This window comes from Ambystoma mexicanum, chromosome 5q (assembly GCF_040938575.1).
Source record: "Ambystoma mexicanum isolate Mex_15411 chromosome 5q, UKY_AmexF1_1, whole genome shotgun sequence".
Taxonomy (NCBI): Eukaryota; Metazoa; Chordata; class Amphibia; order Caudata; family Ambystomatidae; genus Ambystoma; species Ambystoma mexicanum.
In genome coordinates this window covers 96,743,930-96,756,125 of record NC_090933.1, presented here as the reverse complement: position 1 = coordinate 96,756,125, position 12,196 = coordinate 96,743,930, and the positions used below count along the sequence as shown (strand labels likewise).

Here is a 12,196-nt window from a genome sequence, read left to right as displayed (position 1 = left end):
GCCAAAGTGAATGGTGGGCAAACACCTATTCAAAGGTATCCCACATTCTCCCCCGGACGTGTCAGTAATCACAACGGACAGCAGTCTGAAGCACTGGGGATCGACACTCAACTCGCTGTCAGTTCAACAACTATGGCCTCATTGTGAATGCAGGAACTCATCTGGATCGAAGGGCCATTTATCAAGCCTTTAGCCACTTCAAAGCCAGCATTACCAACCACAAGGTTTCAGTGAGGGCAGGCAACCTAGTTGCCAAATGCAGCATGAACCTCCAAGGGTGATCATATCCTTTGAGGATCTGGCCCACGTCATTGGCTGCGGGGCAAAAATAAGACTATATATAATTGGTTATTTATAGTGCACTTAATACCCAGAGGTTTCAAAGCCCGAAACCATGATCATACCTGTGTTACTCCACGTCATCTTGCTTCCAAGGTGAGCATGTTGCCCCTGAGCTATCCTCCGGAGACATGTACTTGTATCATTGCATGCAACTTACATTCCAGGTAAGGAGGACACCATTGCAGACTCCATCAGGAGACCCCCTCTACCCCGCCCCAGGACCATTCATTAGCCCATGAGATCTCACACAGTGTCCGCCCTGGATAGACATGTTTGCCTCAGACCACAATGCTTAACTACCTATGTATTGTTCTCGAGTTAGGGACCCCGGGGCCAGGTTTCTCCGTAGGCCAAAGGGCCTCTTATCCTAGTGCCCACTGATTCCCCTGCTTCTGAGCACTCTGGCCATGACCAGGAGGGAGAGGGCACTAGTAATACTCATCGCTCTCAAGGTGGCCCAGGAATTCTTCCACTCCGGTCCATGCAGATCTCCAGGGAATTATTGGTCCTGATAACCCCATCCCTCCTGAGACGACTTGCTACCTTAGGCAGGATAGCGCTCACAGGCTGGAAGCTGAAAGGTGGGGAGGGCGTAAATGCCAAAGCTCTTCTGGACTCGTTAGAAAAAGCAATCCAGAAATTCAGGTTCTCATATGCACTGAAACCCCCAACGTGGCCCTTCGTCCACTCCAAATATGGTGCTCTTCTCTGGACCTTCCTCCTGTCCAATAGAAATCCTGCAACTCTTGGCCGATGGATTCCACAAAGGGAGCTCAACTAGCAGCCATTAGGAACTTCTGGGGATCCGGGGAGTGCTGTCAAGAGGAGGGTGGCATAAGCGTGGCATCTCGTGATGGACTATATTTTGTCAAGTCCCCGAGTTAGAACTCTGCTCTCTGTGGCATCCCCCTTTGGGACTTCAAATGTCGAAGGAGGACTCCTTCCAACCACTGTCAGAAGTTCAGTATTCGGCTTGCCGTAACGCCACTTTGCACTGAACCTTACGTGAGGTTTTTCACTGATGGTGCCATGGTAACCATCTCCCACCTTGATCCCAAAAGGGGCATCTCACTTTCACTTGGATAATAAAGAAATGATGCTCTCCACTTTTGACAAGTACAACCTCGGGTGTCTCCTGGATGTAAGCAGGATTGTGGGTATCTATCGAGACAGCACAGCTCTTTATGGAAGATTACAGGTATTATTAATCCTACATGGCCCTGGCCACAAAGGCATCAAGCCCTCCACTCTGACTCTTAGCAGATGGATCAGAGAGTGCATTGCTGCAGAATAGGAAAAGACAACTAGTTCCTTTGCCCTTTCGTGCTCTGGGTTGGTTCACCGGGGGAGTGGCAACCTTCTGGGCAGCTGGCAAGGGCGCTTCAGTTTCTGGCAGATCTCTACACCTGCCACATGGACTTCTCCCTCTACATTTGTACTGCACTGCAAACTGAACATTGATCCAAATGTGAAATCTGGGGGCGGGTGTTCCCCTGGCTGCCTGCTCCTGAGCATCGTGTATACTTGTTGGTTTCTATTTAATGTGGGTTGGCCTTTGGAGTATGTTATTTATTAGTATTGTATACAAATCTGGTGGCTTGTGTAGCCTCACTGGCTATAAGAATGAGAAGGGTAATGCCAGGATTACCTTCCTGTAATCTTTATTACTCTGAGTCCTAATCTTCATCGTCACAGTCCTCGCCCCATCCCCTCCCTGTCCCAGCTCCAGATATTGATCTGTCAGTTTGGAAAAATGTACAGGATGTGTTGAGGAAGTGAGTGGCCTATGGGGGTGGATACAAATAGACGTGGAGCAAGGATAATAAACTGTTAACACAGAAATGTCTGTCCTGGTTGCACAGCAATAATGAATATTGGACTGTGAAAAATAAGAGTAGACCTAACAGTAAATAATGCGGGCATTTTTAGTCATGGTAAAATGTACTTGGATTCCAAATGAACTAGGTCTGGCAATACCAGGAACAATGTGGCATGATTTGAGGCATTGTAATTATTCCACGTATGACCATTCACATTCGCGGCTCTTGAATGCTGAATGGACAACTGCATATTAAAATGTACAGTTTTGCATGCATTTTTTTTCGCTATCGCACCTGGGTGATTTGCATGCACACAACTTTAAATGTCCATAGTCTAGCAAGCAGAGAACTGCTCAGACAAGGTACCAATTTCGATTGAGTATTAATAATAACGCATGTCAATGTATGCTATGTAACACGCTTTGGATGAAAGCGCTATATAAATATGAAATTATTATATAAGTATCAAAGTATTATTGTGATTATTCTTACTGCATGATCACTTCTTTTCCCCGACAGGTACCGCGCAATAGTTTGGACAACACTATTTCGAGCCAGCAGAGGGTGCTACTGGATCATTTATCGGGAAAATGCATAATGACAATTTTGGATTACCTTTTACACTGAAATTGTAGTCCTCCGCTGCATTGCCATAGGTTATGTTGCCGTTTGGGATTATGTTCATTTGGCTGCTTCTCTGCAAAAATTCAACAACACAAGTTGTAAGTATTTCAGCCTAACACGTACATGCAAACAGTGCACGCAAAGGCAACTTTACATACAACCGGTTAGTAGACAGTGTGTTCAATTTGAATATATTTGTTATTCGACATTTAGCAATCCCCAAAACCATGGTTGTAAATTGCTGGGAGACGATACGATGTTTTGTGGTGTAAGTTTATGGCGTCATGTGTGAAGTACGGAAATGATCTAGTCGCCCACTGCAGGTAGAGCCTAGTTGAATTCTTGGGAGCACAGGTCTGTTTTTTCCGGAAATGGAGGACGGGCTGGGCTGGTGAATATTTGGCCGGAGGTTGTTCCATAGTAAAGTGTTCTGAGCTGTGCAGTTGTTCCTAAATGTGTGTGACACACGCCATACACACAACTGGGTTTATTAATGTCTCATCCTTTGAATGGACGAGATTTGGAAATATGGAAGGTTCTGGATGGAGGCGTTTTAGAACAAAGGCTTTTTTGATTACGTAAAGTTATGAACGCAGAAGACCCGAAATGGAGAAAGTTCGGGAATGATGAGGTTCTGAATGGAGGAGGTGATGAATGGAGAAGTTTCAGAACACTTGAGGATATGTACGTATGCTGGTTCAAAACGGAGGAGCATCGACATTTAAGAGTTTTGGACAGAAGGAGGTTATAAATGGAGGTGTTTTAGAACCAGGGTGTGCCTGATCACAAAAGCTTCTGAATGTAGAAAGTTTGGAGTTGAGGAGGTCCAGAAATTAGGAGTTTCGGACTACAGAAAGTCCTTAAGGGAGGAGGTGCTGAAGGGAATAGTTTCAGATTAGAGGAGGTTCGGAATGATATGATATCATATGGCATTTATAGGCGCGACGGGGCAAGGGAGGGGAACAAAGGGAGGACAGACAACAATCTTACTAGGCCAGGTGTCATTCAGATCGCGCAAACGCGCGGGAAGGGGCAGGGAGAGTGCAGGAAATGAGAATAGATAATAACAATAAGTGAGTAATGGCTAGCAAGTGGCAAGTGCATGGGTAAGTGCAGACATCAGGTGTCATGGTCGGGGACTGTAGGGATACAGAAACAGTCCCCAAGTGCAGGGGTTGCCAGGTGGGCAGTGCAGGTGTGTGCCGCTGGTGGAGGAGGGACCTGAGCCCAAGATCAGCGGGTGTCCAGGTAGGCAGTGCAGTTCCGGTTACAGCCAGGAGGTCAGCAGGGGAGAGGAGGAGAAAAAGCAGAATCAAAGAGAAAGGTTTTGAGGTGCTTCCAGAACCAGAGATGGTTCTCCTCAAGTTTAAGGGAGGCAGGGAGGCTGTTCCAGAGGGAGGCACTAGCCGAAGAAAGAGATCTACCACCAACTTGTTGCTTGGAGAAGCGACTGACCCTGAGGGAGTTGGAAGCAGATGAGCAAAGAGCTTGAGAAGGAAGATATTTAGGAAGAGATAGTTGAAGGTATTGCGGCCCTAGGCCCCAGAAGGCCTTGTGGACGATGCAGAGGCTTTTGAACTTAATCCTAGAAGCCACTGCAAGCCAATGCAGAGATTTCAGTCCTGGAGAGATATGATCCCTGGGCTTGAGGCCAAGGACAAGTCTTGCAGTCCTGTTCTGGATAAGTAGCAGAGGGTGGAGAGTAAAAGCAGGCAGATTTAGAAAGAGGCTGTTGCTTTAGTCCAGCTTAGAGAGAACCAGAGCTCTGGAGACAGTGAGCTTCTGGGGGAAGGAGAGGAAAGGAAGAATACCTCTGAAGAGGTGCAGTTGGTAGTGTGACTTCTTAGAGACGTCAGAGATGTGAGATGTGAGGAGAGGAGGAGAGGAGTGGAGTCGAAGATGACCCTGAGGTTTTTAGCCTTGCAGGTAGGAGCAGGAAGAGGGCCAGAAGGTTGTTAAGGGAGGAGGTGGATATGGAATAGTTTCAGATTAGAGGAGGTTTGGAATTCAGAAGGTCGTTAAGGGAAGAGGTGCTGAATTGAATAGTTTCAGATTAGAGTAGGTTCGGAATGCAGAAGGTGCTTAAGAGAGGAGGTGCTTAATGGAATAGTTTCAGATTAGAGGAGGCTCGGAATGCAGAAGTTCATTAAGGAAGGAGGTGCTGAATGGAATAGTTTCAGATTAGAGTAGGTTCGGAATGCAGAAGGTGCTTAAGAGAGGAGGTGCTTAATGGAATAGTTTCATATTAGAGGAGGTAGCCAGATTAGAAGAGGCTCGAAATTGTAGAAGGTCGTTAAGGGAGGAGGTGCTGAATGGAATAGTACAGATTAGAGAAAGTTCGGAATGCAGAAAGTCGTTAAAGCAGGAGCTGCTGAGATAGTTGCAGATTATAGGCGGTTTGGAATGCAGAAGGTCGTTAAGGGAGGAGGTGCTGAATGGAATCGTTTTAGATTAGAGGAGGTTCGGAATGTCCCTGCCAATGGGGGCCCAGAGTGCCAGGACAAAAATAAAGGTTTCACCTGGCAGTCCAGGAGACTTGGAACACATGGGTAGGACGGAACAGGACTTATTAATCACTACAATGGGGACATGTAGATCCGGCTTGTGGCTAAACGAGATATGAGATCACTATTTTAGGGACTATATATGCATGCAATGAGAGGGTTGAACCACCTGTCTACTAGTATGCTAGGGGTCTTGTTTCCCCAAGACCCTGCCATGTTAAAATTGATGGACATGCCGGGTGCACATGTTGTGCCCCAGGTTCTGCACCTGTTTTAACACGCTGGGTCTGTTTCTAAGTTTTGGCAGGTGAGCTGTGGTACGGAACAGAAGTTCTGTTTCTTCCTGCCCGCCACACTCCACTCATCAAAACCGAAGGGTTTTCCCCCAGCATGTGATATTGATGTTAGCAGAAAACCATTGGATTCCTTTTGAATATGCCTATTTTTAGCACCTGCTGGATTTCAAAGGGATCTATTGTAAATGCCCCCCACAAGCTAAACCTGCCGGCGGAATTTACGCTTTCTGCACTACAGAGTGCAACACAAGTGTGTTCATCTGTTTTCAGCAAGTTTAATTCTTCTTTTGCACTTTCTAGTGCAAATGAGCAAAAAATGCACTGAGCAAAAAATGCACCAGGCTGAGGGGAGTACAGTGGTCCCTCTGTGTACTTAACGCTTATTTTTCTAGTGAGCCATTATGTGTTTAAAGTTTTGACATTTCTATCCTAAATGTAACAAGGAGAAATGACATGCAGCATTCATAGAATGTTGTCAGTTGCAAGGTTGGGTTCTACTCAATAACCACATCACATGACATCAGATTCAGACTTTACTGCATTAACTTCTTAAATTGTACGCGCATTTCTGATTATTTTAAATGTTTTTACTTGACACTTTCTTCTTACCCTCTTTTGTCCGCGACCTCTTTTATAGTTTTTGTTGTTCTTTTTCGAGTGGTTTATTCCAAGCTTTGTGGTCTTGAAGGATTCCAAGCGCTTCCTCATTGTTCTCTGGAAGATCTCCTTGTTCTGCTTGTCTTCTTCGCTTTGCGACAGTTCATGGCGGCTGTAGAGATGTTTGTACTGCAAAGAGGAAAAGAAGCCATGTTGAAAGCTGGAAAGAAAACATATGTCACTTGAGGGATTGTGACACACTGCCTGGTGTGCTCCAGCACAGCTCCGCGGGTTCTAGCTCTTATGCTGACCAGATGGCGACATTTCTGGTTGCAGTATAGAGTCTTCCTTTCCTAAGAGTCACTGTGATTTCAATATCTCCATGTCACCCGCTGCCATGTTCGAAAGCCTCTTGTGCAGAAGCTCGTGAAATATGGGGTTATTTTGTTTGTGGTGGGAAGAGTTCTCCTTCTGAATGCCATGTCTTTCACATTAAGAGGAATAGATTCAGCCAGTTCTGCTCATGGAAGTGTCACCTCTGACCCCTCTGGTGCCACCTCTAAACTGGCCTGCAAGAACCACTGCCCATTTTAGTGGTTAGAAGAGGCCGCACCTAGTGCTGGCCAAAGTCCACTTACAGCTCCACTCCCTAAACCAGGGTATGCAACATATGGCTCACCAGATGTTTTGGACAACAGCTCCTATCAGCCCCAGCCAGCACAGCCAATGGTGAGGGACCATGGGACTCGTAGTCCAAAGCATCTTGTGAGCTGCAGATTGCGGGCCCCTGCCCTTCCTAACTTAGGGAGGGAAGCAGGTTGGGAATGCCTCCATTGATACCAAGGTGATGGCACAACTGCACCTCCTGGTAGACCTGGTGGTCTGCCTTGCAGTGCAGAATAGCTACCAGCCAGAAGTGCCTGGGCCTGGCAGATGCATGCCTCTTGCAGAGTCTGGGTGGTCAGAAACTTAAAATATGCCAAGAAGCACAGCGCTAGGCTGGGGAGGTACACCCTGGGCGAGCTTACCTGCAGCTAGTTCACATCGCTTAAACACCCTGTTAGAGCATGCATGGACCTAAATGAATAAAAGAAAGCAGGGACTAACATGGATGCCAACATTTGCATAGCTCATGGAACTGCAGCAAGGTTGTGAGAGGTTGAATGCACTTGTGTGTGCCAGGAAGAAGCAATGTTCTTCAGCTGTCTTAATGCACCGCTCCTTGAATGACTGAGTCCCTTCCTCCACTCGTGGAATCTCTTCTCAGCGTTGGATCTGCCATCAGAAATGCATCTACCAGCCATGTTCTCATTTGTGATACTTTCCTCCTCTTCTTGGCTCTCGGATGTGACCAGCCCATTCCTAGCCGTCCTGCTGCCATCTACTTACTCCATGAAAGAAGCACGCTCAGTTTCAATTTAAAACCTCACCATAAAATGTGTCTCAATGAAAGATAAACTCCTTTGCTTGTGCATTAGTATAGTCTCTTGCAGAATAAGAGTCTAACCTCCTTCCCCAAGGAGATGGCCAACTTAGTTCAACACGCTCTTGCTTTATCCAAGCATTCATTCATCCCTAGAGGACTGACTATGTGGGTGGATGATCCCTCACAGCCAAGAAATAATATAGACCTTGGAAAACATAGGCCTGACTCAGCTGGTTACAGATTCACTCCACTCCCTCATGTGGAGGTATTACCCAAATTGACCTTTTCAAATTGACCTTTTGTCCTAATTGACCTAATAACAGTGGTCCTAATTGATGTTCTCACAATTGACCTCTACCTTTATTTTGGTTCTTTTATATATGTGTGGGGTAGGTTTGGGGTAATAAATAATATAAGGGGATTGCGTGGGGGTTGTGTTTTTTTTTAGATTGGGTGGGGGTTTCAGCCATGGTCGAACGTGACTGCTACACGTCCAAGACATATTGCCACGCTTGCTTCATCACAATCAACTCAAACACGAAATGATCCGAATTCACGGTGCAGCATTTAAGCAACACTGCTAACCCGTCTGACATTACATTTTGTGTGGGTGCTTCTTTTACAGTGATGATCCAAATGCATATTAAATGAGTTACCACACCAAATCTGGGACATTAATTGGGAGTCTTTGAAAAGTCTAGTTGGAGAAGGTGTGTTTAAAAAAAATGCCTCATCATATTCTAAATGGCTAAAATCATCACACATGTTGAACACGATACATGGGGCCTCATTACACGCTAGGCGGTGGACCAAGGTGCTATTAGCGCCATGGTTCGTGCCGGTAAAATACCGGCACCGCCTTGGTGGAAAGGGGAATTACCGCCCTATTCCAAGGTTGGCGGGGCGGTAATTCCCCCTTCCACCATTGCCCTTCCCCATTCCCATTTTTGCCCCATAGGCATAATGGGAATGGGGAAGGTGCTAATTACGGTACCGCAAATTTGCGGTGCCGTAATTAGCACCAAGGTCCCTTAGCGGGTTGGTTTTTAACGCCTGCTAAAAGCAGGCGTTAAAGTACCAACCCGCTAAGGGACCTCATAGTAAGGCGGTAAGGGTTAACGGTCACCGGTACCATTACCGGTGACCGTTAACCCTTACCGCCTACCGTGTAATGAGGCCCATGGTGTTTTGGCATTTTGATAATAAGCAGTAGAAGCCATTATACCTGCTGCCGGGGCTTATAAAGGCACTGCTGCAGCGTGCGGTGCGTGACCGTGTCCTCCTTATCTCGCAGGCTCTTTCTCCTTTGCTCCAGGGCGTGCATGTCCAGACACACAGCACTAGCATTTTCCCTCCTATAACAAAGAGTAGAACAGTGGCGTTATTTACTGAATGCCAAGAAAGCAGATATGTTATTATTTGCCTTGCATGAAAGATAGTAAACATGAACACGTGATTATCGGTGCTACAATTTTCGGAGTCCTCTTTATGTTTTGCCTTTTCGATTTTACTCATATAATGTCAGCGTTCGGGAAGAAAAAGTGCCCCCATTTTTGAGGCAGATCACCACAATGTGGTAAAGTTTCCTGCTTCAAAAGTCTGTAATTTACAACTCCCATGATCCCTCACCATGGAATACTCTCTCAAGAGCTGATGGTAGTTGAAGTCCAAAACATCTAGAGAGCCAACGACTACAGATCCCTGTATTTGCTCACACTTTAGACAACAACAGGCAAACATTTGATGATCTAAAGTAAATGTAAAGCTTGTATTACTCAACTCAATGGCATTTTGTTTATCCACCTCAGAAGGGTTATAGGCTGAGGGGCCCGCTAGGGATTGGATGAACAGGGGGACATCCCTTAGGTTTAGCCTGAACTACCCAAATGTTTGGTAGCTATGGCTGAGCAGCCAGGCTTCATCTAAGAGGTATGAGGGCTGCAGTGAGGCACAAAGTACTCCGAGCATACACTTAGCTCAAGGAGAAGTCATATAAAATAAGCATTTATTTCATATACACTAAAGCTTGTAACCTTTACGTAAGATAATAACTATCAGAGCGTAGTATTAAACACAGAATATATATATATGCAATAGCAAAAGGATAAACGATACTTTAGAACACGTTTGAAGTAAATCAAAAGTGGTAGAAACTTCTGAAACAGTTGTGCAAACCATAAACCAACTTGTATAACTTTATTTAACCCCTGCTTAACCAATCTTAAGAAGTCTAGTCCTATTCTAAGTGAGTCTCACAGAGTCAAGGGCGCACTGGGGAAGGCAAAGGAACAAGGGCAAAGGAAGAGAAGCAGGTAAGCAGCAAACAAGGCAGTAAGCACAACAGGCAAATGCATTTCCCAATGACCATGAGTGATCCTAATATACACATACACACTACATGCTGAATATGTGAGTAAGCGCAACATGTACATGCAAAAAGCATGGAACATGGGTGACATCAAGACGCAAATACATTCATATGTCTCAGAATGACTAAGCACACAATATGCAACGTTCCGCAAAGAATCAAAGTGAAGACACAACATGCAAGGGACATGCAAATGGAAAAAACTACATTCAAACCAAACAGAAATGAAACACACAGGGCCAGATTCATGGAACTGTGCAAAGTGTATTTTTGCCGTGCAAAATCCAGGCAAAGTCTTTTTGAACTGCAAAAATGACTATGCGCTGACTTTGCACTGCAAAAATACACTTTGCACGGTTCCATGAATAAGGGTTTGTGTAAGCAGTGCAAAGTCACTTTTCAGCAGTGCAAAGTCACTATGAACCAGGCAAATATTCCATGAATTGGGCCCACAGAGTACACCCACAACTCAGACAAATAACAGACACACACACACGCATACATAAAAACACACTCAAAGTCAAACACTTGAAAAATTAAAGTCAATCAGTGGAAAACCTTAGTAAAGAAATAGTTAAGGTTACTATCTACAAAAAGTCAACAGGTTACCTAATGCAAAGCCCATCACACTACAAATTGAACCATGACTCAAATAACAACACTACTTCACACGATTCTCTGAAACTGTTGAATGGATCAGAGTTGCCTAATATTTAAAGGGAGTGTTGTAAAGTTAAATAAATTCAACCCGGGCGAGGGTAACATCGACTCCTGTCAGTTGTTTTCACTCACAGTGCTTGCCAGAGGAGAACAGCTTCTTGAGGCTCCCTTGGGATGCCCGCCATCTAAAATGGGAGCGTGCGCAGAGTCCGCCTCCTGATCTTGCATAGTGTATGTGCCAGCTTATGCTGCTGGTCTTTTCTTTGTTTCAGGAGTAACGGGTGCTGAGCATCTGCCTGGGCCAGCTATGCTCCTCTGCGGAGCTCTCAGAAAAGCAAAGCACGGCAGCGCAACCCTTGTCAGGATTGGCTTGTGCCTACTGCAGGTTGGCTTGGATGGCATCTCTTCAAACCAAAAGCTGCAATGCTGTGCCGGAAATGGTAAAAGGCTTCGTCATTTGTTAGGTCAGCATGAGTAGTATTTTACTGATCTAATGCATAAAGATTTTGCCACGATACAGAAATGTTTGCGAGCAAAATCCGGTGCTGGAGGGGGTCATCGATAAATCACACTTGGGATGCACTCCACCTAAAAAGGGAACTTACCCAGAGTTCCTCTCGTATTTTTGCATATTTTTTTGTACCATCCTTTGCTTCTGAGCATTGTTATGAGTAGTGGGAGCCCAGATCCTGTCTGGACATCGTTTGATCCTCTAACTAGCTCTAACGAGGAGGACACGTGTGTCAAGATTTTCTTTTGTGTTATTCCAAATTGGCCTACGTAGTATTTTTCCAATCCAAACGCTGTTATACTGTCCCTGGAATGCTGTAATACTGTGTCTGGAACGCTGTCATACTGTGCCTGGAATGCTGTAATACTGTGCCTGGAACGCTGTAATACTGTGTCTGGAACGATGTCATACTGTGCCTGGAACGCTGTAATACTGTGCCTGGAACGATGTCATACTGTGCCTGGAACGCTGTAATACTGTGTCTGGAACGCTGTCATACTGTGCCTGGAACGCTGTAATAATGTGCCTGGAACGCTGTCATACTGTGCCTGGAACGCTGTAATAATGTGCCTGGAACGCTGTAATACTGTGTCTGGAACGATGTCATACTGTGCCTGGAACGCTGTAATACTGTGCCTGGAACAATGTCATACTGTGCCTGGAACGCTGTAATACTGTGTCTGGAACGCTGTCATACTGTGCCTGGAACGCTGTAATAATGTGCCTGGAACGCTGTCATACTGTGCCTGGAACGCTGTAATAATGTGCCCTGGAATGCTGTAATAATGTGCCTGGAACGCTGCAATACTGTGCTTGAAATGGTAAATGGATCAGTTATTTCCTGACTCCATGTGGGTAGTATTTTACTAATATAATGCTTAAAGACTTTGCCAGAAGAAAGGAATGTGAGCAAGGAAAATTGAGTGCCGTTGGTGCGACTGATGCTATCCACGAACGTGGGAACTTACCCAGATATCCTCTCTCTGGGTTTTGCACATTTTGCACATTTTAGGATTTTATTTTTCACTACATGGTTATGTGCATTTGT

General features: G+C 45.4%; 1 protein-coding gene across 2 annotated transcripts in view; it reads right to left on the bottom strand.

Moving 5' to 3' along the window:
* Window positions 1–12,196, bottom strand: part of SLC9A3 (solute carrier family 9 member A3) — a 274,506-nt gene that overhangs the window by 22,220 nt on the left and 240,090 nt on the right. For both annotated transcript variants that reach the window (XM_069620592.1, XM_069620593.1), the window contains exons 12-14: window positions 8,835–8,964; window positions 6,196–6,372; window positions 2,778–2,859 (exon numbers count right to left, since the gene is read on the bottom strand). In XM_069620592.1, coding sequence (XP_069476693.1) covers window positions 2,778–2,859; window positions 6,196–6,372; window positions 8,835–8,964 — 389 coding nt within the window. The remainder of the gene's footprint in view (window positions 1–2,777; window positions 2,860–6,195; window positions 6,373–8,834; window positions 8,965–12,196) is intronic.